We start from the raw sequence: 27,478 nt of genomic DNA on the forward strand, positions 1-27,478 counted from the left end.
CTTTGACTGCATATTTGATGCATGCTCTGCTTTTCTATGCTAGAGAGCAAAACACCCCCATTTGTAATGAGTGAATTGGAAGAATGGATTGATTGATTGATTGATTGACTGATTATTCAAATTTAACCACCACCCATCTCCCCCAACAAAAGGCCAATTTTTGTAATAAAATCTGGCATTCTCGACATCTTTTTTTCAGCAAGAAAGTAATGAGAGGAAATTTATCCCAAAATATATTTTCGAACTCGGCAAGAAACGTATATTTAGGATTTTTAACATTCCATTTCCCTGAATATTAAACCTACAAATTACTTTTGTTATTCCCTTCAAAATTAAGTATCAGAAAATCCAAAAGATAATCCCAGTTTAACAAGCACTATGGGAAACATTTGGACTGTTAGCTATATACTTAAAGAAGACTCTACCCGTGTTCCACTGCCATGCATAATATCTTCTGGAGTTTCATAAATCTCGGTTTCCATTTGCACCGTCTGCTTTTTCTCATGAGAGACTTTCACTCTTAAAATACGGAAGAAAGACCCTCCAAGATCCAGGGCAATGAAATCTCCTTTCTCTGTTGGGAAGAAACAGGTATCACTTTAGGCAGCTCACATTTAAACTTTCCCACCCATTAAGTAAAATACCATCAGGCTGCTAAACAAGCAGTGGAAATTATCTTATCAGCATTCACTTTCTGACCTTGCAAATACATTTGATAAATCAACTGAGAACATTTGCCTCAGCCTGTCTAATAGGATAAAGATAGTAAGTCTGAATCAAGACTTACAAGAACTTACTGGAACAAGGTAAATTGCTCTGTACCCACACGGCCTAGACAAACTCTGAAGATCATGCACACAATCATGTTTCAACTTCCCCAAGATTTTTCACGCTCTGCACCAGTCCACAAGAAACACAGATGTGATGGGAATACAATTTCCAGAATGTCCAGCCAATATGTCAATCAAGCTGGGAAAGATGGATGATTCTTTTTCAAGCACAATTTCCTCTTCAAGCACTATTTCCTTTTGACAAGTCATGATCCTCAACCACCTGGCAATTTTAACCACCTTTACTAAACATTCTCAGAGGTGTCCAATATACATGAAATAAAATGTTCCATTAACCATATTTTAAGATTAAGAGACTAGTTTCCCAGTTTTTAAAATAACCTGCTCTCATTTTACAAGAACAGAATATTCAGGTTTGTTATTCCAAAGGCTGCATAAATAATCAAAATCAAATCAGTAACTTACAAAGTTACTGGATGAGGAGTCTCATTTAATACTTCCAAGACATATAATGTCGATATAATGCTCCCGAGGGACCGTCTCATCCCCATTACGTCGGCCCACCCCACCTGATCATCCAGAAGGGGGCATGTTACGGACCCCGTCTGTAAGAGAATTTCATCTGGCGGGGTCCAGGAAGCTGGCCTTCTCTGCAGTGGCCCCCGCCCTTTGGAACATCTTCCCCCCAGAGGTGAGGCAGGCCCCTTCACTCCTGACCTTCTGGAAGGCCCTGAAGACTTGGCTCTGCAGTCTCGCCTGGGGCGGGGAAGTGGGTAATCATTCGTGGGGGTGGCTCGCACCCTAGAGTCCCTCCCACCAGCTTGGAATTCTATAGCCTCTTGGATTTTATATTTATTGCATTTTATAATAATTGTAATGTGTCTGATTTTTATGAGATTTTAATGTTTATGATCGTTGTTTGATTTTATTGTAAACCGCCCAGAGTCCCTCTTTTGGGGGAGATGGGCAGTAATTAAATTTGAAAAATAAATAAATGAAAACAGAATTACAAAAACAGCAATTGCATCAGGATTTTTTAAATGGTAATTTTATTAAAGATTACGATTACAACAATAAAAACTAATACAAACTAAAGAAAAAAGAAAAGAAAAAAGAAGAAAAAGAAGAAAGTGAAGAAAGGAAAGAAAAGAAGAAAAGAAAAGAAAAGAAAAGAAGTGAAAGAGAGAAAGAAAAAATAGAAAAAGAAAAAGAAAAAAGAAAAAACAATATAGTAAAGAAAAAGAAAAGAAATATATAAAGACTATATAAAAAAAGAAAAGAAAAAAAAGAAATATATAAAGAAAAGAAATATATAAAGAAATGACTACCTCCTCCATAACAACACATATAAACAATTTTAGTAACTTATTTTCTCTTAAAATACAACAAATGATCTCTTATCTCATCTCTTATCTATAAACAAATCTTTAAAGCCTCGTCATTCAGTCCTGGTCAGCAAAAGTCTATTAAGGGTTACCAGAGATAATAACATACTTATTTTGTTGTTGTTTATTCGTTTAGTCGCTTCCGACTCTTCGTGACTTCATGGACCAGCCCACGCCAGAGCTTCCTGTCGGTCGTCAACACCCCCAGCTCCCCCAGGGATGAGTCCGTCACCTCTAGAATATCATCCATCCATCTTGCCCTTGGTCGGCCCCTCTTCCTTTTGCCTTCCACTCTCCCTAGCATCAGCATCTTCTCCAGGGTGTCCTGTCTTCTCATTATGTGGCCAAAGTATTTCAGTTTTGCCTTTAATATCATTCCCTCAAGTGAGCAGTCTGGCTTTATTTCCTGGAGGATGGACTGGTTTGATCTTCTTGCAGTCCAAGGCACTCTCAGAATTTTCCTCCAACACCACAGTTCAAAAGCATCGATCTTCCTTCGCTCAGCCTTCCTTATGGTCCAGCTCTCGCAGCCATATGTTACTACAGGGAACACCATTGCTTTAACTATGCGGGCCTTTGTTGTCAGTGTGATGTCTCTGCTCTTAACTATTTTATCGAGATTTGTCATGGCTCTTCTCCCAAGGATTAAGCGTCTTCTGATTTCCTGACTGCAGTCAGCATCTGCAGTAATCTTTGCACCTAGGAATACAAAGTCTTTCACTGCTTCTACATTTTCTCCCTCTATTTGCCAGTTATCAATCAAGCTGGTTGCCATAATCTTGGTTTTTTTGAGGTTTAGCTGCAAACCAGCTTTTGCACTTTCTTCTTTCATCTTCATCATAAGGCTCCTCTTATATTCCTTCCTTTTACTTTTAACAATCTTGATCTTTAATCCATTCAAATACTGTCCTAAAACTTGATTTCTTTTCATTTTTTTCTTTGTCCTGTCTCACAAAATCCTTCAAAACTTTAACAAGACTCTTTTGTAAATCCAATATAGGAAAATTATCCAGGTAACTATTTTGGTTTGTTTTTGTATATCCCCTTTAATTATTAAGACATCAGCCAGTTTTATTTCCATATCTAATGTAGCATCTTTTTCCATATCATTCTTGTAGCCTGTCATTTTTAAATCTACTTTCAAATCAGTCTTGCCTAGTAAAACATGTTCTTCTTCCGTAACATCTTTTAAACATAGTCTATCTATAACAGCAGACATTTTTAAAATTAACTTCCAGGTCCATTGTTTACAAATAGCCTTCAATACATCCAATGTTAAAGTATTTTGTTCCATTCTGTATCAGTAAATCAAATTTAAGTGTTCTCTTTCAATTGTAATCTTTAGTTCTTTCCCTCTAGTGTCCAACCTTCAAAGTCCCACCATATCATGTTTTTTTTTAAGAATTCAAATCAACAGCATTTTCCCACAGGAAGGATTCTTATAATTAATTTCAAAATCTTATTTCAAATCCACCTGGATCCTTAGTCTGTTTGGAACTTTCCAAAATCAACATTCTAATCACCTTTTTGCTGTTTATTAAAAAAAAAAAAATTTTAAATCCTTAACCCTGTATTTAAACTTCACTAAGAATTGAAGGAGACTCACCAGTGCTCTAAAACTTGCTGTTGCAAAGGTTCCTAATAGTTAAATAGCAATCAAAAAGCAATTTCCAAAAGTGATTATGAAATTAGCAGCTGGGAATCAAGGGATTTCAACCAAGCTCACAGCCATAATGTAACCTATATGGACAAAAAGTTCACCGAGCACTTGCATCAGGATTGAAAGCTCCAAACAGTAATTGCTTAAGCAGACTGTGCAAAGCATTGGAAGGAGGTGCTCTGCAAAGCACATGTACACCAATAAAGCATCTTTCTTTGAAGCATTAAAGGAATTGTGTTCATTGCAAGGTCCATTCAACTATTCTGAAAGCTGTCTTCAGCTACCTCCACATGTGTGTACATGCACAACCACTTTGCTTTGCTGACATGCCCAGGGATGTGTTGTCTGTGTATGCACAGACAAACAGAAGCAACTAGGGAGAGCCTTCAAAGCATCTGCACAAGCCTTGCAAAGGATGTAGCTGCTTTAATGCTTCAGAGAGAAGTGCTTCATGCTCACAAATGCACTTGTGCAAAGCACCTCTTTCAAAAGTGTGTACACCCCTATAGAACAGCCTACCAAGAAGCCTCCTGTTATAATTCAAACTCAATTTTAAATTCTACAAAAACTTTAAGAACCATTTCAGCAGAGCTAAGCTGATTCAAAACAATATTATGAGATGCCCCAATTTATCTTTAAAAAAAGGAGATTTACTAGCTATACGAAAGTTTTCTTGGATAAAGAGATCAAAACTATATTTGTGTGTGTGTGGGGGGGAGAGAGAGAGAGAGAGAGAGATTAAAGTAAGCATTAAGTGGAAGTATTGAAACTGTTTCCCTGCAAACAAGCATTCTTATACCTGCCAAGTTTTGTCCCAAAGAAGACCTCAATTCAGAAATTCCTTCCTCCAAACTACTATATGACTGAAACTAAGCAAATTACCAAAAATAGACCTGAAAGATTCAAGTAATTAAGTTCATCTTTCCCCAAAGGAAACTATTATTTATGCAGGGAGAATCTCAAAGAATGAGTCTGCCAAAAAACTGTTTTATATAGCCTTTAAACAAACAAGATGAGGGATGTGAAATATACAACTCAAAAGCATGAGTCACCACCATGATATGGCTTTGTCATCAAACTGGACCGGTTAAGTTTCCCTGTCCTACAGTCTGTAAAAATGTGGTAGGAATTCTGGGTTTGGCTTCCCACATGGGTAGTGTTGGTGAGCAGCAGAAGAACCAAGGGTTTTGCTCCCTGTCATCATGAGGTCCTGTTCCAGAGATCAAATATAACTGAAGAGTTTGCTTCTCACACTTCTGAGAGGACCCCATCCCACTTGCCAGCAATGATGCCCTATCAAAATCTTCCTCTCTAATTCTAGAAAAGCCCCTATAGAGTGTCAAAATGCGCAGAATGCCACAACTTTCTATAGCATTAGTATCCCTCCTCCCCCAAAGCGTGTGAATGACTCACTCAGCAGTTTATGGCTGTGCATATCCTTCAAAGGAGATGCTCCAAAGAGGCAGTAGTTGGATTTATTCATCATTAAAGCAACCACAGCCTTTTCCAGGCTTATGCAAGTGCTTCAAAAGCTGCTCCCCACTGTCTCTGGATAAGGTCATCTACGGAGACAGCAGGGAACAGCTTCTAAAGCAACCAGGTGAACCTGGAAAAAGATGAGGCTGCTTTAATGATTCAAAAATAGGTGTTTCATATGTGCTCCCCTGCATTTTGAATTACCTCTTTTGCAGGAAGTAGACATTCTCATAGATGTGTGCAACCTGAGATCTGAAGGCCACAAACAGCTCCCAAATCTTTATTTTGTGACCTTCAGAAACCCTTCTGACATTGTAGTTCCTGCTACTTTCAACAGGAAACACAAAACTTCAGAGCCTGACCTGGAAAATCTTAATCATGCCCTATTCCAGGAAATAAAGCCAGACTGCTCACTTGAGGGAATATTAAAGGCAAAACTGAAATACTTTGGCCACATAATGAGAAGACAGGACACCCTGGAGAAGATGCTGATGCTAGGGAGAGTGGAAGGCAAAAGGAAGTGGGGCCAACCAAGGGCAAGACGGATAGATGATATTCTAGAGGTGACGGACTCGTCCCTGGGGGTGTTGACGACCGACAGGAAGCTCTGGCGTGGGCTGGTCCGTGAAGTCACGAAGAGTCAGAAGCGACTAAACGAATAAACAACAACCTGTTTTCAACCAAGTCCTATCTTACCCTCATTTCAAAGCAAGCCTGATACACCTGCATTTGCACACACACATTTAAACAAGACACTGCAAAATGTAGCAGATATAGTTGAACAGCCAGCTAAACACGGTCAATGTTCATCTCAGATTTTTTTCTATGTCTTAGTATGTTTTGCAAACCCAATTTATTTACCTGTTTACAGTTCAATCTATTGTGCAAATCCAGAAAGTGGGCTCATTCAGTAGAGTAGTTAATTGTGTGGTTCAACCATCAGCCATTCTGAAGGAGCACTGAAGCTGTGCAAAATCTGAGAGCCATCACGGAACCTCTTATAATCCCACAATGCTGTCATTATTCTGAAATCTATTTGGAAGAGTTGAAGGCAAGCACTCTCTCAACGCAACAAGGGACACAAGACACATCTTCCCCAACAAATATCACAATGGTTTCTTGGATCAGCACCACTTCCAAACTGAACATGGGTGACCACACGGAGAGCAAATGATGTCACGTGTCATGACATCATCATGCAAATGGCATGAATCATATGAAGCAACTGATGAAAATTGTATAACCTGCCTCATTTGTGTGATGCCATAACGTATGTGACATCACCATGATTCTTCCAGATGCCAATGCATCTTATTGTACTTTTGTAACATTCTGGTGATCAAACCATGTGAAATGACACTATCTGGGACAAGTACTTCACATTATGCCAAGTGTACAAATAGACTTTATCACTGTAGCCCATCAACTGCTTAAAATCAAGCCATTATCATAAAATAAAGCTTCAAAGATAAACAGTAGAACAGATGGTGCTTTTTTTTTTCACCAAATGTAAACAAGTCTCAGAGTATACTTCAAACAAATGGGTATTCTGTAATAGCCAGTAAATTAACTTACTGCCTGAAAACAGAAATCGGATGCCCAGTCAGCAGAACACTTAAAGAACATTCCAATGTAAAGGCAAACCATGATCGGGTGTTATGAATTAATTCCCCATTATCTGCATGAGCAGCTAAACCTGAAATGCGCTTTCCTCATCTTCTTACCTGCTCCTCTCTTGCGATCTTAAAATGCAAGCAAAATGCAATTCGAACCATCTATTGTTCCTTGTATCTAGATTGAACAGCAAGTGTGGTCTGCCAACCTCTCAGAAGTGAGAGTTCACATCACGTGATCAAGAAAAGTGATGAGAAAGAGAAGATGTTAAAAACAAAGGGTTGTGGATGTCTGTGCACATGGTACCAATTCATGGTTCAGTCTTTCATGTGAATGTACTCACAGGCATCTGGTAAACGCCATAATGCAATGTGTGGTCATCCCGTCATGAGGCAAACGACATAATTCATGACATCAATGACATCATGACACATGTGACGTTCTTCACCTCCCATATGAATACACTGTAATGTTTTAACCTTATTACTAAATCTGTATTTATGATTAATGTAACTATTACTTAATCGTTATGTTGGCTTTCTCCAATCTGATTCCCTCCAGATATTCTGGACTATAAATCTATCACTCCAAACTAATAATCAGCGGCTAGTTTTACAAAAGCTCATAGAAGTTGCTGTCCAAAAGGTGCCAGATTGGGAAAAACTACTTCAGAAAAAAATCCATCACATATTCATGGAACTATCAGTACCTTTTTCTCCCAGGACTCCCCTCTAACCTACACCTGGGCTTTTGATATATGACCCTTTAAAAATAGTAACAAAGAGCATTTCTGTACACAGCTATTGAGGTGGATTTAATCAGTCCTGAATGTGCTCAAATCTCTCCAGTATTATGGAAGTTCTGAACACTAAAGCAGTGTTTTTCAAACTTGGCGACTTTAAGATGTGTGGACTTCAACTCCCAGAATTCCACAGCCAGCACATGGGTGTTAATTGCAGTTATATCTCCTCACCTTGAATTCCTTATGATTCTTAACAAGGCAAGAAAAAACACAGAGAAACCAAAATCAAAAGGCACCAGCTAGACTTCTCTTTTCACTGAACAGGATACAGAAAAGAGCGCGCCATGTTGTTTCTTCAGTCTATATGGCAGTAACATTACAGATGGGAACCAAATATTACATGGAAATAATGCTTAGGTAATTTAATTATCTAGTCAAACACAACTAAACTAGGGGTGGGCAATACCTGAGAGGTCAGAAGTCACAATTCAGAATCCTGAAATGTTTTCAACCTTTTTCTTTCTGAGGTTGACAGTAAGGAAGAATAGGAGAGGGCACAGAAAGCTTATTGGGCCAATTTCAGGCCAATTCAGGAGTGGGGTGGATGTGTTAAGGGGAAGGCAGAGAGTAAGTTGCCTCCCAGGAACTTCTGCTTCTATTCCCACCCTGAATGTTTTTTTAAGAAACCATCTTCATTAACAATTATAACAGCACATCACAAGAGTGATAACTCTTACCTGAGCCATCAGGAATAGACCTTACAAAGGTAGGCAGCATCTTTACACTGGCTGTTGGGTTAAAATCCCTTGAGAGGCCATTCTTCATTTCATTCCTGAAGCGACCCATAATATCCAGCAAAGTTTCATCCGACAGCCGCATGGCATATAGATATTTATCGATCTATAGAGGAGGCAGAGAGAAACACAGAAAGTTCAGATCTTGTGTGGTTTTGTTTCTGAACATGTATAAAGCTGCTTAATCTTTAAAAATGCTGATGTATGGTATATATATATCCTAATAGTACAGGGATGACAAAGTAGAGAGGTTCTCAGCTGAACATAAATGAAGGGAGGCATCTCTTCATTGGTTTTAAGAAGTTCAGATTTCACTGGTCACCACCACCTTAAACTGAGCCCAGAAAGCAACAAGCAGGCAGCAAATACACATGACCACTAGTGTGATGCATCCCCAATCAGAAGACCGAATTGAACACAATGGTCCAGCTGAAATTTTTTAGACTTTTTACAGACCAAAGCTAAACCACTGGTCCTTCTAGTTTAGTATGACAAGCCAAGTGCAACTAGATTGCAAAGTTTTTATAATATCTATCATCTGTTACCTAATCCTTTTTACTGAAGATACTGGTTAACCTGAGATGTTCACCTGCAAAGCACGTTCTAACATGGTTCTTCTCCCATTAATCAAAGGCAGCTCTACATAAAGCATGCTAATTTTCCATGTGCAGAGATCACCATATCTCTTGACTCTTGTTGGAAATGTCAGTCTAACCAAGTGTATCTCAATCTTGGCAGCTTGAAGATGTGTGGACTTCAACTTCCAGAATTCCACAGCCAGCCATGCAGGCTGGGGGATTCCGGGAGTTGAAGTCCATACATCTTCAAGTTGCAGAGGCTGAGAAACACAGGTCTAACCTTCCCCACAACAAGTATGTAAGGAGCAGGTGTTTCCTGGGCAATGCACATGGGGTGAGAGTATCATCTCCTGCTGTGCTCATGGATAGAGATAGCTAGCTAGCTATTTATTTATTTGATTGCCTGATTGATTTCTATAGCCGCCCATCTCAGCGAGTGACTATCCTGATTCATGGAGAGATTTGGAATCATATGTTACATGATCAAAAGTAGTTCCCCCTAATTAATCTATACTTAATTCCCCCCAAGCATTTTTTACTTCAACTCACATCAATCTCAACTAGCAAGAGGAATAACAAGGGTTTGTCAATATGATCCAAATAACTGGAGGGAACCAAACTGCACATCCTTCATAGATACTATTAAGCAGGTAAAAGTAATAAAAGGTCCAGCAGCTAGAGGTGAAGAAAGACATATTAATGCTATTTGCTATTAACACAGATCACTGAAACACATAATTGTAGATTCCATTTTAAACTTGGACAAAACATATTAATGGCCAAGTCTCTTTCTTATTTTCTTATGGCAATCCAATTGCCTCAGCTCAGCCTTATCAGCATTTTTTAAACTTACTTCTATCCATGGTCATGACTCAGGGGAACAAAAGTGGTCCTGGAATTGCACCTTCCAAAGCATATTGAATCCACCCTTAATTGTTTGAATAGACATATGCAGAACCTACTAACCCTAACCAATATTTCAAACAATAAAAATCCACATCTGAATGTGAAAAAAGGGTCATATGAAAGAACTTTAATCCCCTACCAACTTTCTACAAACAATATCACTGTTTTAGACATCTGATGCCCTGTTGTTCGGTCTAATATTCCCACCCAACATACACTGACTTATAAAAAAATAACTTGTTTTTATTTAAGCATTTACTTTGTAGTTCTTCCTTCTCCCATAGATTCCAAAGCTTCTTAAACAGTCTGCCATCAAATCAAATACAGACCCACTTAGTTTTAGCAGCTCTTCTCTGTCTAACGCTTTCACTCCCATGTCACAGCAAACAACAAATCAATAAAAGCAGAGCTAAAACCAAGAGATCTGTAACTCCTTTGGAAACTTAAATGGGCTGAAAGGGGAAACCTCTTGGAGAAGAGACTGAGAAGACCCTCACAGAGAAGGCCCCACCTTCAATTTAGGGAAGAGAGCTCTAAGATGCACTCCAGTGTGAGGATAAGATAGCTCTTGAGAAACTGAAGTTATAATTTGTAATAATTAATAGTACTCAGAAATGGACCAGGAGCCCAAGGGTCTGTTGTAAATCTGGGAAGTGCTACAAGGATTTGGAGAGGGCAGTAGGAGGGCAAGGCCAGAAATACTGTCCCAAGTTTGCTCTGCCAATCTGATATTTGCTTCCCTACAATCCTACTTACATGAGGCTAAGTAGTTGCTTTTAAGGCATTAACAAAATGATTTTCATTATGATGGGTGCAGAGATCAGGATGCAGAAGCCCACTAATGGGACTGCACTCCAGCAGGGCTACCTGCCCTCAAAGACTGAGAAAAGATTTTGCTACCACAGCACTGCACCCCAAATGCAGCACCTGACATCCCTCCCAGAAATGATGAGAATCCACCTGCTGGCATGGAAGGCAGAGAAGGGTTAGGCCAACTAGTCCCATGCCCTTAATAGTGATGTCATTCATGACAGATCAGTCTGCAATAAATCTGCCCTAGATTCTGTTTTGGCATAGAACTCAAGGGGTGGCACAGACGCTAAGCTATTTTGAGTTAAATTCAAGAGGTCCTACCAGGTTCCTGAGTTCACAGGAAAAGAATTCCATTCATTCTTCACCACAAATGTATAAAAAAGGGAATTCTCTGTCGTAATTTATCTGGGACAGAATGTGGCACTTGAAAGTACTGTGCAACTTTTCGCGCAGCCAGCCCAGTTTCAACCTCAAGGAATGTAAAATTACAGAGGCATCAATGGAAGCATATTTTACATGGACAGCAAGCTCGACATTTTTGCAATTATCAGCATTAGCTACATCATCTTAGGCCAACACATCCCTCACCAAATTCATTCCCAACTACTCTTACAGAGGGATAGAACTGAAGCTACAAACCCTGAAGCAGACACAACTAAAAAACCTGTATTTTTTCTTCTCTTCCTCCTTTCCGGGACTTGTATCCACCTTAATGAAGAGATTTTAGGAAACTGAAAGCTTGCATACTGTTAAATTAACATTTTGTTGACTTAATAAAAGAACTCCCTTCATATGGATTCTTTTTTGCATGGTGCACACAACTGCTTTTGCTTTTTATTCCTTACCTTAAACCTTTAAAACCTATTTGCTGAAGGCTGATTATAGCTTGCCTATTATTACATCACATCACCAAATATTAAAATCTGCAAATCTAAGTGTGTACTCACTGGTTTGTTTTGCAACAGTGAAATCAAATCAAAACGTAACTGTGCAATTAACTTTCTTTGTTGCAGGGGAAAAAAAATGCTTGTATTTCAGACACACCCAGACACAAGCTGTTTGGAATGGCACCTTTTAGAATTCATGTAAGAATCTGGTTGTGACTTGCTTGCCACCTCAGGGCCCAAAAAATCCCCTGGCACAAAGCACAAACTTTAGCTTTTAGCTTTGCTCTGAAGCTGGAGTACTGCTCAGAAGCCGAACAGATGCACCTTCTCCTTCTGCTCACAAGGAGCACCAACATCCAGCCTAACCATCAAGGGATTCTTTTTTAATCCAATCAGGAGGCAAACAAATAAACGATCATTTGTTTTAAAATGAAGGCACCTTTGCAACTAAATCACGACCACCAAGAATACACCCAAACTAGAAAAAGCTTGATTTTTGTTTTTAATGAAATGGCATCTCTTTCTCTAACAATTCAGTCATGCCACTGAGAAAAGGCAAATTTAAATTGTTTGCACCAGCTCAAGCAGGACAGAAAAGATCCTAGAGGTCCAGTTGCCTAGGATCCTAGGAATTTGGTATACTTGAGAACTGGAAATATTTTTGCTTGGTGTTCAATATGAGATTTTAGCAACTTTCAGAAATTTAAGTTGTCCTGAGCACATTTTGAGGGTTGGGTAAGAGACTTCAGACTTGAGAGGGTAGGGAGAGAAAAGAGGAAAAAAAATCTCCAAGTTGTAATATTCTCAATTCTTTCTAATGTGCCATGCAAATGATTATTTAAGATGAGAGCCTATCAGAAAATCCCAAAGCTGTAAGCTTGATTGGAAAGTTTAAAAAAAAAAACCAAGGCCATGGCAAACTTTCTTCTTTATTGTTGCCAACAAAACTACAGGGACATGTCCATGAAGTCACCGGGAATCAAGCTCAGCTCCAGGGAGTCTTTACTGATGCCACATACATAGTCAACAGAATCGTGGGTACAACTTTCCTGAAGAAGTTTGGTTATTTAGAGTTTAAGTTAAAGAACTTGCTGTTATACAGCTAAAATTAGAGAAGGCTGTGTGACTCACACTTCTTTATTTTGCCATAGGAACTTCACTGGGCCTGCCTCTGGTACAGGTACAACCACCAGATAAGGCAGTGACTTGGCTTTTTGTATTACAGGCAAAAAGAGGTGGAAGTTTGTAGTGTATCAGCTTACATACCATGTGACTACCATCCCTGAATGCAGGGAGAAATGGAACACCAACTTGAATCAGTTAGTTACAGCCAATAATGACCCATAGGATTTTTGATGTGTACTGGTGCATGAATTTCTAAATATAACTGGTTTGAAGAAACAATTGTTGCGTTGCAAAGGCACGCACTTTTGCTACAGCTTAGAGCAGTTTATTAACACAATTAAAATTCAAGTAATTCTCTACATGGGCAAGGATCTGAAGTCCTTGCAGAGAAGAATCCTGAAAAAAGATTCTTTTTAAAGCAAGTCTTGATCAAAACAAGTAGAAGACTAGGATAATTTTATTTATTTGTACGCCACATCCATTACTGAAAACCTTGAAGCGGCACACAGTAGAATGAGTTCAAAATAGATTTTATTTTAAAGTGTTATTTGTGTTATTTTTTGGCATCAAATATAGGGTTAAACTTAGAAAATTAAGGGCAGGAGGTATGCAAGCAAGATTTGACCTGAGGAAACAGGTCAGAATACAAGATCAATGTAAGAACAAATTTAGTATTCTTAACTCATGCAAAAAAGAGCCCAAGAGTTTGGGGAAAGATAAGAGACATGTTAAAACGAAAGTGGAGAAAAATTCCACAAATTTCAAAGAAGAAAAGATGAAAGTCTTACAAAACAAGCTATCTTGATAGCCAAAGAAAGATAGGAGATGTAAGCCTTGGGCAAAGAAGAGTTTACAATGACTGAACACAAACTGGTTTAAGGCGAAAACATATCAACCAACTTGTCAACTCATAGTTGACAAGAATAAAAAAAGAAAGTGTGCTGGAGAATTTTTTTTTAATCCGTTCAACCATATCCAATTCTCGAGACTGCCTAGACAAGTCCCTGCAGTTTTCTTCGCAAGGTTTTTCAGAAGTGGTTTGCCCTTGCCTCCTTCCAAGGACTGAAAGAAAGTGACTGGCCCAAGGTCACCCAGCTGGCTTCGTGCCTAAAGTGGGACTAGAACTCACCGTCTTCCAGTTTCTAGCCTGATGCTTTCACCACTACACCAAACTGGCTCTCATGCTGGAGTAATAAAAAGGAGTTTAATCCTAGGAAGGAAGGCAATGACAAATTTAGACAAGATCATGAAGGATGAGGATATTACTAGGAAAGAAAGACTAGTGTAATGAAAGCAATGGTTTTCTGCTGGTAATGATAAGCTCTGAAAAGAGGACACTGAGAAAGAACAAGAGAAGGAAGACAGACCGAATTATGGATCTGGAGATGGGTACTAAAGCACCACGGACTACAAGAACCAATCCTGGAACAAATAAAGGTTGCCTGTTCCCAAGAAGTGACGAGCAAACAGAAACTCACATAAGGTTGCCATGTGATATAAGCAGATGATGGACTAGAAAAAATAAGTACTTGAACGAGGTGAAGGAACATAGAAGAAGGGGAAGACAATGGATAATTAAATGGACTGGAGCTAAGGTCAGAGTATGTATCATCTTATTGCTCTAATGTCTGCCCCACATACTTTGTTGCTTTATGCTGGTTGGCCAATGATCTTAATGCAGAATAGCTTCTTCAGGCAAGAAGATAAACAGATAGATATCTGGGGAACTCCAAAACTTACACTTGCGTAACATAAAACCAATGACTTGCACTGTTGTAAGCTTTGTTTACTGTATATACAGCACCAACTGAACACCATTTTCTAGTTGCACCTAACAATCAACAACCACACTCTGAAATATCAGTTGGCCATCCAAATGCATGAAAGGGATGGCACTGAAATCCATACAGAAATTGAAATTCCATCCAGCCCATCCTTTTGCTGGTACTACAACCTTTCAAAATACAAGAACAGGGAAAAGTTTTGACTCCTCATACCATCTACGGAGCCCTAGAAGATGCTGCCAAGTTACAAGGCAATCTTGGGACAAACTGTAGGTTGTGCATCTGGTTCAGCTGCCATGTGAAACATGAACACACCAAACTATTTGGAGACTATCAAACTGTCTGAGATGTCCCTTCAATTTCTCCAAGATATGATATCCACAGCAAGGAGCACCTTCAGTTATCATTGAACAGGGGATATGCTCTGTTCCTGTAATCTGCAAAAGAAAACTGTACCAAAACCCTCAACCACCCCAAAAGAAAGTCCTAAATAAAACCCAGATGGTTTTGATGAGATTAAAACAAAACTGGAAGAATGCTACTTCTACTTCAACCAGATTGGCCAAAGAGCTGAAACACTCAAGAAGATGGTAGTCTTACCAACTTCTTGTTGAGGTTTTCCTACTAACAGATTAAGCTGCTATTGTACCTAATCATTTTGGCCCGGTTAAAAGGTTGTATTAGATTGTCTCCTCTCACGTGCTTCATGCAAAATAGCCTGGGGGGAGGAAACCTGCCGGGACTTGTTCTTACTTCCTTTTTTTTTCTCTGCCGGCAATGTAGCCAAGCAAGGCTTGCTCCAAAGGAGAGCTAAGACCTTTAAATATGTTTTGCTTTTGTTTTTGCTTTCTGTAAATAAATTATTTTTATAGAAATGCTTGGTGTGTGACTTTTTGACCTCTCCTGGGCTAAAGGCTTTCCCAGCATCTGCCAACACTTCTACCACCTTCAATCACACTCAAGAGTGGCATCTTTTACAGGCATATCTCCAGCTGCAACTAGTACCTGGTTGATTTAGATCTTGTAAGAGTTTTAAGTCCCTATTTCACTTGGGAGGTTTACAGGACAGACTTTTGTGATTGAGGAATCCAAAACAAAGGCAATTGATTTTAAAGCAGCAGCTAACCGTTTTGTTAACATTTACTTATTTGGTGGGAGCACAGCACACTGACAATTTTCCCCCAGTGGAACTGCAGCTAGCAGCTTTTAGAATTTAAGCAAACTCAAACATTGGTGCTCAAGAAATTGTTTCTTTCCATGTTTTCTGAAGCCATCTGTGTTCCAAGTCCATCTCACCTGGGCTCCTATATGAGGTATCCCATGGAAGGGACCCTCCTGGCACAGCCTAATTCAAGTGGCTTCCCTATTACATTTGCTTAAAACTTCAGTGTTCTCATTTGTCTGTATTTTTATCAACCATACAATTCTGTGCAAGATAAAACAAAAAATCATGGCATAAACAGCAAACTCTCATATTTACCAAGGATCCTGGAATTCTAAGGGGTCATCTCAGCATCAACTAACAAAATTGGACTTGCTTCCATCTTTCTGTTTCAATGGAGCCACATCATGTTGTTTGTTTCTGCCTGAACATAAACTATTAGGTTTGAAAACCATAGTTTATGGCTTAGCACTGACATATGAATCAGTCACTGTGGCATATTCAGAAAACCACGGTTAAAACAAACCATAGCTTAGTATAATGTGTAACCCCCACTTCTCTCTCCCTCTCTCTCTCTCTCTCACACACCACAGAACAGCCACAAGCATCTCAATCATATAGTTTATATTGATCATCTAAAGCTTCTCGTCTTCTAGAATATGAATGCTGTTTTCCAGCAAGGTAGCAAAAGATTCCTGAATATTCACATCTTGGATAAAGTCCTGCTTTATATTTTATGAAGCACCAGGGTTCTTTTCAACACTCTTTGCAGAAGACAAATGAATTATTTTAAAGTATTATATTAATACTTCTAAATTACTATTAAAATACTTTTACGTTATTTCTAAGTTTTCAATTCAAAACCGCTAAATGCAGAGTATTTTTTTTAAAAAGAGTCATACCTAATTACCTTCTTTTCTTAGTACTAAGAGCTATGTTCATTCTCTTACAAAAAAAAATCCACCAACATTTTATCACAACAGATTAAACAACTCTATTCTTTCTGCATATTCAGTTTGCTTTGCTTAGTTTATTTTATGATGTTGGTTTTGTTTTGTTTTGGCGTATTTGTGAGGCAGCAGGGGCAGAAGCATGGAAAAGGTGATATAGATGTGATTAGTAAAGGAAAAAAGAAATGGAATCCAAACGAGTCTGGTAGCTTCTTTTCCAACTAGCAAGTTTTATTGAAAGGCATAAGGTCATAACCTTCTCCTGACTGTTTCACCACCATAGATTCTCTGCCTTCAAAGAAACCAGGAGGAAGATAATACTATACGGTAAGCAAATACATGCAGAGCACAGGGGCTCCCCACCCTGGCCATGAACTGTTTCTTCTGGTACTGCCATTGCTGTCTGCGCACCATTTCCTTATTGCAAGAGCTACACGCTATCATTTAGAAAAAAATCTTAGGAATCCAAGCTGGGGTATCAATCTGAAATTAAAATCCATTAAGGATGTGATTGACCCAAAATATATTAAATATCATCGGATGAAAGCCATTGGTAAGTAATAAAACTTGCTTTGAGTTCACAAAGCAAGCTTTTTTTTTTTGCAAGTCACAATACAGTGTTCTCTAAAGCACAAGACCCATTTCTTTCTTAAATAATCAGAAGGTCTTTCTTCCAATATAGAACTGCTCACTTGTAAACCTTCTGTAGGTAATAAAATAGTATTTCTGCAAAGCCTGCTCATTAACATACAATACCGAGGAAAATTAACATTTAAAAAGCTTGGCCTTCCACCCGAACCGAAACCTAATAATCCTAGAGATAGGATATTTATCGCAATTTTTAGGACTATTTTAGTCCTCCTGGACAACTTCATGAAATCATTACAGCTGCAGAAGAGATCTAATTTTATCCATTTTATTTTTGAATTAAATAATCCCCATCTGGAGTCATGTCACCGCCTTTGGTTGTTTTATTTCGGGGGCCTTCTGCGGGGTCGCCACTTTAATACAAGTTAATCACAGAAAAACAGAAGGGGACCACAATTTGAGACACGTGCCGGGCCACACTTCGGGGCGTCGCCAAGTCTCGCTCCTGCTCGGGGTCTGAAGAACTACCATCAGGGGCACTGAAACGAGCATCGGCGAATGCCTGCAGCCAGCCCCCTCCCCATACATTTATTTTGTATACAAGGAGGCATCCTTAGGCCTTGAGTCCTCAGTCCCTCGTGGACGATCCGCTCGACAAGTTCCGCCCTAAGCGGGAGGGAGGGAACCATGACGGTGGCGTTACTCATCGCCGCTATGACACCTACATCCCCGTTCAAGGACATTGCAGCGGATTGCCATTGAGCAGGTTCTTTCGGCTGCTCCGTCGGCCACCGAGGCGCCCCGAAAAGCGACGGAGCCCATTTCCGAGGTGCAAAAAGCCACGCCATGTGCGCGCGCGAGGAGGCTTCCAAACGCGCCGTTCCGCGGCAACCCGCGCCAAGGCCGCGGAGCTGGGACCCTGCACGGCCCGCGCCTTACCTTTTTGACCTGGTCATCCTTCAATTCGGTGAAGTAATAGGCCAGCAGCTGAGCAGCGATCATTCTGCAAACCGAAGGGGGTCCCTGACGGCGTCGCCGGACAGCAGCCCCGAGAGAAGGCAACCCGAATCTGGGCGGGGAGGATGGAGAAGGAAGCGCGCGGCTCCCCGGCTCCCTGGCCACGAGAAGGGAAAAGAAGACCCCAGCGGTGCCGTCCTCAACCCGGCCGGGGGAAAAAAGGATGCTCCTTTCTCCGCCGTGCCTCCACGCGAGAGTGACTAAGTCGAAAACCTGCCCCCTTCCTGCGCTGCCATTGGCTGAGCGAGGCGAGATGGCCGGGCAGGGCTGGCAAAGGAGCCTCGCCGGCTGGCGGACCCCCCTCCTCGCCTTCTATGAGCAGGAAGGGGAGGAGGCCCCTCCGGCCATCCCGGACGAGGGATGCCTTCCCGCACGTCCCCCACGTCCGCTAGCCTTCCCCAGGCACTCGGGGCTGAGCAGCGAGGCGCAGGGGCCCCGCGTTTCTTGCGCTGCGCCCTTCCCGCTCCAGAAGAAGCAAGGCCCGCGCGTAAAAAACGCTCCTCCTTGAACTCTCCAGGGAAGTGGGGGATGGGGTGAACAGCACTCCCGACGCATGTCTGGGCCATTGCATCGACCCGGCTGGAAAAAAAAATAGGGGACGCCTTTTAGGAGGAAAAACAAATGGTGCCAAAAACGACGCTCATTGGAGAGGTCTGAGGTGACCTCTTGCAGAGGGCTTTGGGTGGGGAACCTTGGCGCGACCAGGAGGGCACAGCGGGCGGTGGGAGAACCCCGGGGAAATTCCCGTGTAAGACGCCTTGGGAGTCTGGAGGAAAGGCGGAGTAGAAATCTAGTAAGAATATAAAAAGTTGCCCTCGGAGAATTGCCTGTGCTCTATAATGATGCGAGGCTACCGGCTCACCATGCCTTTTCCTTCCCACCTTTTGAGGCACTACAGATTTCAACCCACAACTGCTTTCTTTCGGATACAATGTGCTGTGTCATAGCAGAGATACTGATCTGTGTGTATACCTTTTACTAAAACGTGTTAATTGGAAAAGGTGCTACCAGACTCCTGATTTTTTTACCACCACATACTTACACAGCTCTCTTACTGTGGGCCCCTAGAGAGGACTTCTTAGCTCTGAGCTAAACAAAATGAGTTGTAATTTTGCATTTACTCACTCCAAATTAAGATACACCATTGACTTTCCAGTGTGTGTGATGAGGGCCATACAACTTACTTTTCCAGTTCGGTTTCAAAACCCAAGAAAAGCACGCACAGGGAACTGAATGCATAGGCTTCTGAAGAAATAAATTCGTGCTTCCATCTTAAATGATAGTCCCTACTGCCACTGCTGGCTGGGGAAATCACACAATCTGCTGTCTTGCCCACAAACAAGCAGCGTATGCACCAATGTATACCAAAGTGCTGCCATAATGCACTCTCCCTGCCACAGAGGAACACTGCACTCTATTTGGCTTTTAAGCAATAACTATTTAGCACTACTGTGCAGGGTTTGAACAACAATTTATAAAAGGACTTCTGAAGACACTAAGGCTGCAATTGCATGAGCACTTAGCTACCCGCTGAATTTTCTGGTCCTTGTGTCTGCAACCTCATTTTGGACTGAGCTGTAAGAATTAACGTTAATCATGAGCTTTATGTTTCGGGATTTTCTGGGTATAAAAGACTGGTTTTAAGCCCAGAACATTTATGGAAATACATTCAAGAGGAGCACAACTTATTTCTCAGACAACAGCCTCTACTGCCAGACTCAAGTATTCTCTTTAATGGTGTAGTTAATGTTAAATAGCTGCTGGACCACATTCCTTTGCTCCCTCCTCTCCTAAGAGGGCTAAGCGCCAGCCCTTTGATGGCCTAAAGTGCAAAGAAAGAACAAAGGTAATTGCCATCCTGGTCCTAGAGAGCAAGGTAAGAAAGCCTAATCGTGAGAAAGTGAATGGTACCATTTCGGATTGCCAGTAGGAGCTCAGTTGACAGAACATTCCCCCAGAAAAGCACCCTCCCCATCTGAGGATGGTGGCCTCCTAGGCCTTTTCCTAGACAATTTGAGAGTGCAGGCTCAGGGTTATAACCTCAGCAGAGGTCATGTAATGGGAGAGCTAATCCTAGGGATCTCTACACTCTTGCTTTTAACTGCAAATACAGGGAAATCAGAGGAGAACCAAAAAGAAATGAACTCCATGCATCCTTTTTCAGATTCAAATCCTCACCCAAAATTATCATTTGCCCTGCATATTGTTGTTTGTTTGTTTGTAACATTTATATGGCTGCCCATCTTAACCCAAACTCTGGGTGGCTCACACCCCCAAAAGAAATAAGTAAATGAATAAGTATGTATGTATAAAAAATGAAATAAAAACATTAAAACAAAAAAGACAATTTCATTTAAATTGATGTAGTCACCCAGTCTGGGTGGTTTACAAAATACAAAAACAATAAAGACTGTTTGTTTGCTTATATTCTATCCCGCCTTTATTATTTTTTATTTAAAAACATTCAACACCATGGGCAGCCCAGACTAAAACCATCAACAGTGACAAACCACCTCAGGGGCCCCACAAAGACATTAATCTTAGGCCTGTCAAAGCCAAGTCTTAAGGGCTTTTTGGAACTGCAGGAAAGAGGGCACCATATATACCTGTATCTGAACAGGAAAGTCACCCTCTACCAAGTGAGACATTTTTCCAGCTAGTCAAATATTGCCTATTCTCCCAGCTGTTCAGCAGGAACCTTTCCCTTCATCTGCCCTTCTTTAAAGATCTGTTGATCCAAAATCTTCTGCCACAGACAGGACTTGGGGACCTCCTTAAAATGATGGGGTTGGAATGGGCCCTTGAGACAGTCAAGTCCAACCTCTGGCTCAGTGCAGGAATCCAAATCAAAGCATCCCAGTCAGATAGCAGCCCACCTCCATCTCCATCTGTAGGGAACCCATCATCTCTCAGGAATTGGTTCTACTGTCAAATTCTTCTGAGAGCTAGCAGGCTTATTCTAACAATCAGAATCTGCCTTCCTGTATCTTAAATCCATTACTATATTCCATATCCTACATTCTAGAATGAGTGAGAACGTGACTTGACATTCTTCCTCTTTCAGATATTTGAAGACAACTATCCTGTCCCTCAGGGTATCATCTTTTTTCCAGGCTAAACATCTCCTCCAGCCCTTTTCATAGATGTTCACTTCTACTCCCCTGATCATCTATACTGCTTTCTCTGAAACCTGGTGCAATTTCTCTGAATCCTTCATTATTCCTCCATGCCATAAGAGGAAAAATTAAATAGCCTCTGAAACAAAACACTTAAATTCTCTATGTCAGGAAACCTATCACACTTTTTCATTTGATTTCTAAATTTCATTAAAAGAAAGAGTTTCTGGGGCCTGTAGCATGTGAGACTTACTGGTTGCATCCATGCAAAGCTTTTATGGGTATTTTAGGAGGAGGGCATCTAATAACTTCACCTTGTATTTTATCCTTCCAATGTCTTCCCACCACCTTTTCTATCTTTTTCTTTTTCTACAGAAAACGCTTTAAGAAAGAAAAGACATAGGAGCTGCCCATCTCATTCTTTTACAGGTTTCCAGGTGAACCTGTCTGGAAATACTGTAAACTAATCAACATGAACTTTATTGGCAAGAGAATGAAATGCACAGAATGATCAGAGAAGATGGCCACTGTAGTGTTGGCAGATTGCTGGGAAAGCCTTTAGCCCAGGAGAGATCAGAAAAGTCACACACACCAGGCATATCTATAAAAATAATTTATCTACAGAAAGCAAAACATATTTAAAGGACTTAGCTCTCATTGAGAGCAAGCCTGGCTGACTACATGCCGGCAGACAAGAGAAAGAGGAACTGAAACAAGTCCGGGCAGGTTCCTCCCCCCAGGTGCAATAATTAACATTCGAAAAGGGGGCAGTTGAATTCAACCTCTGCACTCGCCAAAATGATTAGATACAATAGCACCTTAATCTGTTAGTAGGAAAACCATTAACACTCCCCTTTTTATACTATAGATTAAGATGCAAACCAATCTTCTTTGACAACTTCGTCTTTCCATTCACATTATTTTACCATTATCTCCCCTTTGGTTTAACAGAAAGCTACCATCCTTCTTCCTGTGTTTTTCCAAGCCTAGGTTGTTATAATTCCAAGGCTTTTTAATGTGAAATGGCTTTTCATGCAGGCTTCAGAATCAAGCCTTTGTTTTTCTGTTGATGTGAACAGCAGCAAATCATCAACATAAATGCAGATACATACAGCCTTGTTTGTCCTTCTTCATATATACACAGGGATCTGCTTTTCCTTTTTCAAAACCAAAATTCTGCAGTTTTTCATCTAATTTTTGGTTCCAGGATCTAGCAGCTTGTTTTAACCCATAGATTGACTTCTGCAGTTCACAGACTAGATTCTCCCCTTTTTCATAGCCAGGGGGTTGCTGCATGTATAATCTGTGGTCTAAATCACCATAGAGAAATGCAGTCTGAATGTCATAGTGGTTAACTGACATTCCTTTCAGTGCAGCAACTTTTAACAGTAATCTAATTGATTCACCTTTAGTAACTGGTGCAAAAGGCTTGTCAAAGTCTAAATCTTTCCTTTGAGTGAACCCTTTTGCAACCAACCTTGCTTTATATTTTTGGATTTTGCCATCAGCATCCCTTTTCAGTTTGAAAACCCACCTACAACCCAGACAGCGTTCATTGGGAGGTAGATTTACCAGTTTCCATGTTTTATTTTCTTTCAAGGATGCTAATTCCTGTTGCATGGCAGAATGCCAATTTTGTGCAATCTCAGGTGGTAAAGCATTCACTTGTTCTAAAGACTCAGGTTCTGTGAATATGTGAAAAGCCTTTACTGTTTCAGCCTGAAAACGTGATGGAGGAACGCCTTTATTACTTCTCTGAGATCTGCGAGGTAATACAGGGCTTAAATTTTGACTCCTATCACTTTCCTGAGAAGCATCTGTCTCAGCAGACAGATCTTCAGTTTGCTTTTCTGGTTTAATGTCCTCATCAGGCAAAAGATCACCATCAGCAAGTCCTTGCTGTTCTCTTGTGGTGGTCAGATCAACTGGAGAGCTAGAATTTAATCTCCCCCAGTTTTGTTCAGCAAAAGAAGCGCTTTTGCTAATTATTAATTTCTCTCCCATTATGAACCTGTAGCTCCTTTGGCTTTGTTCATAGCCAACAAAGATGGCTTTCTTTGTTGTGGGGCCTCCTTTCCTTCTCTGCTGTTTTGGAATGGGAACCCATGTAGTGCTACCAAACACTCTAAGATGGGTTTACCTTTGGTTTCATACCATAAAACAAATGGAATGGAGTGTCCTGAATCTCAGAGTTATACAATCTGTTTTGTACATAACAAGCAGTAGATATGGCCTCTCCCCAATACTTAAAAGATAAATACGAATCTTTTGGCATGCATTCCATCGCATTTTGCAAGGTTCTGCCCTTTCTTTCAGCAACACCATTTTGCTGAGAGGTGTAAGGGTTAGAAATAATTTGTTCTATCCCCTTTTCCACTAGGAACCTTCTGAATTTGTGAGAAAGGTATTCTCCTCCTCTATCACATTGGAGTGCAGATACAGGCCTAGGGAATTTTCCATTTGCCCATGTCACAAAACTTTTAAATTTCTCAAATGCCTCATCTTTATGTTTTAAGATGTAGATAAATGTGTATCTTGAGAAATCATCAATGATGGTCATTGCATACCTTGCTTGTCCAAGACTTGGAGCAAAAGGACCAATAATGTCAGAGTGTACAATTTCCAAAGGTCTAGTTGTAACTCTGTCACTGTGCTTACTCACAGGAGCTTTTAGTGTTTTGCATTCTTTGCAAACTACACAATCTAAGTATTTGTCACAGGGTTTTATCTTTAGGTCAGCACACAGCTGTGGCATTTGTGCTATATACTTGAAATTAGCATGACCAAATCTCCTGTGCATCAGGTGTACACATTGGTCATGATATGGAGTGTTGCCAACTGCAGCCTTGCAGTTGGCTTCCTTGCATTTTGCACAATGTACAAGGAGTCTTTTAACATACCAGTAGCACACAATTTCCCATTTTTTCGTATCTCACAACCATTTTTCTTAAATGTTATGATATACCCTGTTGCAGCCAATTGTGCCACAGATAAAAGGTTTGATTGTAAATTTGGCACATACAACACACCTTTTACAGTTTCTCCTAAGCAGGATAAATACAAGTCACCTTGTCCCATAATTTTGGTCACAGACCCATCAGCCAAAGATACACTTTGTCTTTCAGTTTTAGACAGTGACACAAAAGAGCTTTTACAATTACATAAATGACAACTGGCCCCAGGATCTAACACCCATACATCAGAATTACCCTTCTCGGCAACCTGTGCAATTTGGGTTGTCTGAAGAGCCTTCTTCTGTGTTGCCCTTGTGTTCTTCTTCTCTGTCTTTCTACTCTTGGGTCTCATGGCACAGTCTCTTTGCAAATGTCCAGCTGAACCACAAGTGAAGCATCGCTGGCTGGCTAGTGCTGTGGCCTCAGCTTCCTTTCCCTTCTTTTCCCTTGTTTTCTGGTACTGCAGCTTTCCAGAAGAGATGGGGGGGGGATCTTTCCTCTCTCTTCTCCCATTCAGCGAGTAAGCGCTGTGTAACATACGATGGGGTGAGGTCTGCTTCAGGCATAGCCTCCAGGGTACAAATCAGCGTGTCCCACGTTTCATTCAGTGAGGACATGAGGATATAGGATTTTGTGAGAGGTGTAAATTCCATTCCTCTCTCCTGCAACTCAACAAACAGCTGCTGAATATAATGCAGGTGCTCAGGAAGGCTATCTCCTTCTGCAAGGTAGGCTCTGTACAGCTTTTTCATCAGAGTAACTTTACTCCCTGCTGTTGCCTTTACATACAAGTCTCTCAAAGCGTCCCAAAGTTGCTTTGCAGACTGCATGCCTCGCACGTGGACTAGCTGATTGTCCTCAACTCCCAGGATAATGGTGGCTCTAGCCCGCTCATCCTGTCTCAGCCATTCAGCACTGGGATTTGGGGGGGTTTGCTCACCAATTGGCAGCCAAACATTCTCACTGCGAAGATACATTTCCATCTTCAGGGCCCAATTCAAATAGTTGGTCTCTGATAGGCGCTCCAGAGGCATCGCTGAGGGCTGGGAGGTAGCCATGGCTTCTTCCTTCTTTTGCAAGTCACCTCAGCTAGCTTCTTTGTCCTGTAGACCGGCAGTTGCTGGAAAATCTCCAGGTGGCTCCAAAGAAAATCTTCACAGGTCTTTGCTACCTTCCTTTAAATTGTGCATGAGGTATGGAGCTGATCTCTTTTTTCTCTCTGGGTTTTACTGGGCTTACTGGGCTGCTCGCCGGGCCCATAACCTGTTGGCAGATTGCTGGGAAAGCCTTTAGCCCAGGAGAGATCAGAAAAGTCACACATACCAGGCATATCTATAAAAATAATTTATCTACAGAAAGCAAAACATATTTAAAAGACTTAGCTCTCATTGAGAGCAAGCCTGGCTGACTACATGCCGGCAGACAAGAGAAAGAGGAACTGAAACAAGTCCGGGCAGGTTCCTCCCCCCAGGTGCAATAATTAACATTCGAAAAGGGGGCAGTTGAATTCAACCTCTGCACCCGCCAAAATGATTAGATACAATAGCACCTTAATCTGTTAGTAGGAAAACCATTAACATGTAGTGCATTAATACATGCTATATAGGAAACGAGATTATGGTGATCAATACAACTGGATTCATTTCCTGCATTAACTAAAATGGATTATTGCCAAACACATAGAATTAACAGGCTTCTCTGGGCAGAAAAACAAGAAGGGCAGAGAAACAAAACTAAAACATTTGTTTGCTGCCAGATCAACCACAGGGAGGTCAAAAAAGCTAAGATGGCAGCCACTATTGCACAATCAAAGCCCCACCCCTTTTTTACATATATCCCAGATATAAAACATGTGACTTGTAAAAAAGGGGGTTCAGTCATGTCATTGTGATTGCCATGTTGACTATATTTTAAATCCCCCCAACTGCAGACACCCCTGTTTGCAGAGGTAGTTTGCAGTGTATCTGATATGAAAATGTCAGTTAAAAAATATACTATTGTTGCCTAGGAAAATATATTCTACAGTTCGTGTTACTGCTTTTGTTCTCTGTAAATACACATCTAAAGGTTTTTCTGGCTCATGTCCTAGTTAACTTTATGACTGCCTGCCCCAGGTGGAATACACTTTGGCCCGTAGGGCATGCTATGGACTCTCTACCCAAGACATTAAGCGTTGGGGCTGAGAAACCAGACCGTCTCAGGTGCAGCCCCCTCTTTCTGCAGCAATCTGCTCCCCGGTGTTAAAACAGCCCCTTCCTTATTAACCTTCAGCAAGGGTGCAAACTCATTCTTTTCTGCACAGGCTTTGGAATGAAGGGGGCAAGATCAGTGGAGGTGTCCTTGGTGTGGGGCTGACTTCTGTAGTAGCTTGCTTTTAGGCATCAATGTCCTTATTATTCTATAGTATTATTGTATGTTTTATGGTTTTATGAATTGTAAACCACTGACAGTCAGGAGATGAAGTGGCATAGAAGTAACGGTAGGTGTTTATAAACAAATAAATAGGCCAGCCAGAGAAAGTCTTGTATTATTGCTCAGATTGTTCTCTTGGCCAGGTCACACCCTACATCTTATATACCCCTCCCATCCCTTCACAGGCAGTCTCCATGATCGGCATAGCTAGTTCTCGGCATCTTGACAGTAGATCTGTACAAAGAGTTATTACAGTCTTTGCCAACCTGATGCCCTCCAGATGTGCTGGACTTGAGTTCCCATGATTGCAGGTAGGGATTATGAATATTGGATTCCCCTATATTTAGAAAGCACATGGTGGAAAAGTATATTCTGAAAAATACCTTGGGGCAGAATAGAGCAAGTCTTATGTTTTCAGTCACAGAAATATGGAGTATTTAGGACTTCCTCTTCCAGCTGTGGTTGCTTGGATTACAGCCTAGTTTAGGTAGGAAGGAAGGGTGGGACTAAATAAAGTACATTTAGGACCTAACTATGATGTGGAAGATCCATGACGGATTCTTTTCATTCAAAGGTACCTGCACCACGCTGAACTGGATTGGAGGAAGATTTCTTTGAAACTGTTTCCTTCTTTTATTTTAAATTAAGCCGGCTGGGGAATTCTGGGAGTTGAAGTCCACACATCTGAAAGTTGCCAAGTTTGAAAAAACACTTTTAAATGATG

General features: G+C 40.8%; 1 protein-coding gene across 1 annotated transcript in view; it reads right to left on the reverse strand.

The window, feature by feature from the left end:
* LOC134500311 (hexokinase-1) overlaps nucleotides 1-18,735 on the reverse strand; it is a 51,982-nt gene extending 33,247 nt beyond the window's left edge. The window contains exons 1-3 of the mRNA XM_063307534.1: nucleotides 18,195-18,735; nucleotides 8,406-8,568; nucleotides 426-574 (exon numbers count right to left, since the gene is read on the reverse strand). Coding sequence (XP_063163604.1) covers nucleotides 426-574; nucleotides 8,406-8,568; nucleotides 18,195-18,257 — 375 coding nt within the window. The 5' untranslated portion in view covers nucleotides 18,258-18,735. The remainder of the gene's footprint in view (nucleotides 1-425; nucleotides 575-8,405; nucleotides 8,569-18,194) is intronic.
* Nucleotides 18,736-27,478: the final 8,743 nt, after the last annotated feature.

Source organism: Candoia aspera, chromosome 6 (genome assembly GCF_035149785.1).
Source record: "Candoia aspera isolate rCanAsp1 chromosome 6, rCanAsp1.hap2, whole genome shotgun sequence".
NCBI lineage: Eukaryota > Metazoa > Chordata > Lepidosauria > Squamata > Boidae > Candoia > Candoia aspera.